Below are 4,646 nucleotides of genomic sequence, written 5' to 3'. Positions count from 1 at the left end.
CCAGCGCGTACGTCAGTACGTACGTACGTGCAGAAGATGTGCGCGTGAGCCAGCTTTGATCCGTGCAATCCTGTCTTCCAATGTACTCCCAGTGACAAAGTGAGTATTAAGACGAGGAGCAGACAGAAGCATGGTGCAGATGTGCAATGCCGGTAGTTTCCCAGCAAAATTACCGTGCACCGTCGGTTCATGCTGGTGGCCGAGGCGCAGGCGTTGGTGCTACCGAGGCCGGGGGCACATTCATGCTCCGGCGCCAGGGGCATATTCAGAGGTGGTGGGTAATTTTTTGTCAAACCGGATGAATGAATTGACGCGGCAGTAGCGTAAGCCCAGCACCCGATGGCAGGATAAAAAAACGTTCGTTCCAGCATCTGGATCGCCAACGCCTGCCTGCGTGTCTGGGATCACGAGGACGCAAATATTGTACTCCGCGCTGCCGCGCTCCCGTCAGAATTTCAGAGGCTCTCTCCGTCCCGCTCGCAGCAGCTCCAGTATTATACTCTATCTATCTCGGGGTTCTCTATTGCCACCCCCATGTGAGCCACCGCGCATCGCCGGGCGCCCTGCCGCCCCGATCGCCCGTTTTATATGCCCCTCCACTTGTCGCCGGCTGGTGGCACTGAGCGGTGAGCGCCAACATGCCCTCGCACTTCCACTGCTGCCGAATTACCTCTCCCGCTCGCCAACGGCGCTGCACTTATTCAACGTTCACCCATTACGTGCATGCGTACGGGCCCGGTAAAAGCACGCGGTAACTTAGGTTTTCCAGAGCCGGTGGTGACCGTGCTCTCTATAAGTAGTACAGACAAATGAGTGCATACGCCAGCCAGCGTCGTTGGAGTACGGTGGCCTGCTTAGTTTCTGGCATTGTGCTGCCCTTCTGACCTCTGACGACGGTCAGTGTTGGTTACGGCGAGGTAAAAACGAAGCTTCACTTGGCCACTTGGGAATGGCAAATCCAGGCAAGGTTGCAGCAGCGAGGGGCTGTGAATGACCCCACTTATCCGGAAACCCTCTCCACGGAGAGGTGGTACCCCGCGCGAGGTGCAGCCTGCAGCAGCGCAATGATGAACCCTAGTTACCCCCAACACCACCACCACCAGGCAACACCTACAGGCCAGGACCAAAGGAGGACGCTCTGATTGGATCCAACGACTGAGAGGGCATCTTTTTTTCACGCGAGATTCTACTAATGATCACGTGTGAGTTCCGACGGACGGACTGATGGAGCCATGGTGGGTGGGCAATGGCACTCTCGCCTCCTCCTCCTTGTGTTTACTTTGCTTGTTCGGTTGCGCACACAACATCTGTGACATGAGTGCACGCATGGCTGCTGCAACTGCAAGTGCATGCCGGAGCGGAGGGAGGAGGCACGAGATTCATCCTTGCTTACCATCATACTCATACCATGCCAAAGCTATCTACTGGACTTGAGATTGCATGAATGGGAGTTATCTCGATCGAACAATTCGCCGAAAAACTTGTTTTCATATTCTAGCTAGGCGCAGAAAAAGAAGCAAAAGTCGAAATGAAAAGTATTTTGTATTACAAAATGCTAAGAAAATAAAAGGACCCGACTCCCTAGAATTAGTTTCTGAGGGGTAATTAGGAGTGAACTAATCAAGCGGGAAAGTGGGGAGGATCATGAACTAAATCGACACGAAAATTTCGAGCTCAACAAAAAGCACACAGGCTAACCAAACGGGGTAGAGAAAACTGGGAAAATATAACTCCTAGTAATAAGCAAACATTTGCAGTTCTTCCGATATTTCCGGCTCTTGGGGTTTTAGCTGCTTTTCATTATTATTCCTGAGCTAAACTGATCAGTTCTAATAGACTGACGACTCGTCTAGATGAGTTGCTGCCGGTAGTCCGTCGTCCCTAGGCGGTGGTGGATCAAGAAGTCGTCGCCGCCGCCGAGGATGGGCGGCGCCGCCGGCCCGTCGAACAGCAGGTGGCTCTCCATGTGCATTATCCTTCCGACGCCGCCGGCGACGGCGTGCTGCTGGAGCTGCGACGGCTGGTGGTGGTGGTGCATCTCCCTCTGGCGGCGGAGCTCCAGCACCTTGCGGTGGGAATTGGAATGCCTCGACATCACGAACGTCGGGCTCGCGGCCGGGCGGTACTCCGGCACCAGCCGGCCCGACTTGTACCGCACCCCGCACGCGTTGCACAGCGTCTTGGGGCCCATGGGCCCCGTCCTCCACTGCGGCGTCTTGTCCGTCTCGCAGTGCAGGCACCGCCGACCTTCGTTGGCCGCCGCCGTGACGCCGGAGGGCGCTGTGGGCGCGCTCACTGACTGAGCCTGAGCCTGTGCCTGCGCCTGCGGCGGCACCTCCTTCTTCTTGGCCGGCTTGGAAGGCTTCTTGACATGGAACGCCTGGGCTGAGACGCCAGACTCCGCCGGCGAGATGGCCATGGACGCCGGGGACGGCGGGGAGGCCGGGGCCTGCGGGAGAACGAGCAGGCGGGACGACCAGTTGCCCGGCGCAACGCGGGAGCGCTTGCTACGCGCCTTGGCGGGGACGGGGCCCTCCGGCAGGAACACGCCGGGCTGCGCCGTGGCAGCGGTTGCCGCCGGAGCAGGCGGCCCGTTCGCCGAGGGGAAGCCGCCGGAGGGGATGCCGGAGATGAGCTGCAGCTTGTGTAGGTCCTCGGTTGCGAAGCTCTCCTCGCCCTCGCCCATGTAGTTGGACAGCCATTCCAGCTCCGCCAGCTGATCGTACTGCGCACAATTCACATCAAGTTTGATTAGCAACAGCTCATGCATGCGTGTGAGTTTGCTTCGTTTCGACAACTCTATAATTATTAAGCTAAAAACTTGGAAAGCCACTCGAATTCTTGTGCGCATATGGAAGCGTCCAGCTAGCGCTGAACGCGAAAGCTGCTATTTTTGGTAGTGTGCAGTGCCATTTACGCGTGGCAGCTGTTTCCTATTTCGGTTACTCTCTCTGCGAGAGAAAACTGCATTCATGCGTAATTGTGGAGGATATTTTTTGGAGTGGTTTAATTGCGGAATATATATTGTGAAATCACTCTTAAATAATCCGTAGTATATGCATTTTTCCATGGAATTTCCTCGTGTAAATGGAACAGATTAATAAGGACGGAAAAAACGTAAAGTCGTTCAGTTAATTAGCGGAGAAGAATTCCGACGAACAATTGATGATGCGATACGAAAAAGGTGCAGAAGGACGGAGAATTTACCGGCTCGCAGAGGCCGCCGGAGAAGTCGCCGTCGGCGAGGCCGGAGAAGGAGTTGCTGCAGCTGTCGAGGGCCGTGACGGTGGACGAGTCGGCCGACACGTTCCCGAACCCGGCCTCCTGCTTGACGATGACGGCGGCGGCGTTGGCCGGCAGGAACGGCGCCTCGCCGACCCCTTCCTCCTCCTCCTCCTCGTCGTCGCACGGCAGCGAGAGGAGGTCGTCGACGACGAAGAGGTCGGAGCCCTTCTTGTCGCGGCCGTAGTAGTCGGGCGCCGTGGCCTCCATCGCCGCCGCGAGAGCGGTGGGCACCGCAATTCTCTATCTGCGTTGCTCGGCGCTTTTTTGTTTGGTTTTGTACGTGGGCTGCGCGAGGGGGGCGGAGATAACGCGAGGGGCGAGAGCAGTGCTGGTAGCAGTAGTAGTAGGGTTTAATTGGCGTGGAGCTGGAGGAGGAGAGGTCAGCTGTAGGGAACGATTCTTAAGGAGTAAATAAAGCCAAGGGCAGCGAGAGCCACTGAGGCATGCACCACCAACAGTGCCCCGCCCCGCCCCACCCTCCGGCCCCGCCCCCGGCCTAGCCAGCAGTAAAACGCCACGGCCGGTTATTATCAGCAGCAGTAAAACGTATCCCAGCAACCTGCTTTACGGTTTATCCTCGCCTCCGCCAAGTATATTCTTCGCTGCCTGCGCTGCGCGCGTCCTGCGAGGCACCTACTGCTGGCTACAACCGCGGCGCCCGCAGCTGGACTGGAGTTTCACGTCGCGTCGCGTCTGGCGACGCAGGTGCATTTTGTGGGGTGCCGTCAGGTCACGTGGTGGTAATTCTCTCTCTCTCTCTCTCTCTCTCTCTCTCTCTCTCTCTCTCTCTCTCTCTCTCTCTCTCTCTCTCTCTCTCTCTCTCTCTCAGTGTTTGGTTCAGGGTGATCGGGATTGCCGTTCGCTCCGCGCCCGTCTCCTTGGAACCTGCTGCGAAGCTTCCTTTTTTCACCGTACGGGGAAGGCTTGCAGTTCACAAAGAGGAGTTCAAATCGTAAACTAGCTCGGAGGGTTCGCAAACTGCTCCGATAGACCAGCGGCGGTTTTACTTGCCAACTCAACTGAACTGAACTTTGGGAAACGGTGAGCAAGAGGAAATAACAGGCCGTTATGAAATGAATTGATGGAAAGTGAAAGGTTGTTATAGGAGGCTAGGTGGATACAAACTCTTGCTCTTGCAAGGCCTTTTCATCCATGGAATGCAGGTAATTTGGCAAATTAAGGGCGTCTCCACTTTCTAGGGCTTTTGGGGTACTTGGACGACATACCACTTCTGCAAGTTGGTCTTGACTGTCCGCCGTCAAACCCTGAGGAGGAAACTATGGTGGTATTCATGGCACTAGGCGATTAAACAGAGCGTTGAGAGATAACTATTAGTATAGGAGAAGGGAGTTGGATGATGA

The 4,646-nt window shown here is 56.1% G+C and overlaps 1 protein-coding gene across 1 annotated transcript; it reads right to left on the bottom strand.

Annotated features, from left to right (window-relative positions):
* Nucleotides 1-1,707: 1,707 nt before the first annotated feature.
* On the bottom strand, nt 1,708-3,661 carry LOC109766413 (GATA transcription factor 9). Its single transcript, XM_020325176.4, has 2 exons — nt 3,208-3,661; nt 1,708-2,725 (listed from the first exon to the last, which is right to left on the bottom strand). The coding sequence occupies exons 1-2, from the start codon at nt 3,490-3,492 to the stop codon at nt 1,850-1,852; spliced, it is 1,161 nt and encodes a 386-aa protein (XP_020180765.1). The 5' UTR covers nt 3,493-3,661; the 3' UTR covers nt 1,708-1,849.
* Nucleotides 3,662-4,646: the final 985 nt, after the last annotated feature.

Source organism: Aegilops tauschii, chromosome 3 (genome assembly GCF_002575655.3).
Source record: "Aegilops tauschii subsp. strangulata cultivar AL8/78 chromosome 3, Aet v6.0, whole genome shotgun sequence".
Lineage (NCBI taxonomy): Eukaryota > Viridiplantae > Streptophyta > Magnoliopsida > Poales > Poaceae > Aegilops > Aegilops tauschii.
Note: the sequence above shows the minus strand (reverse complement) of the source record. Positions and strands in the feature narration are given on the sequence as shown.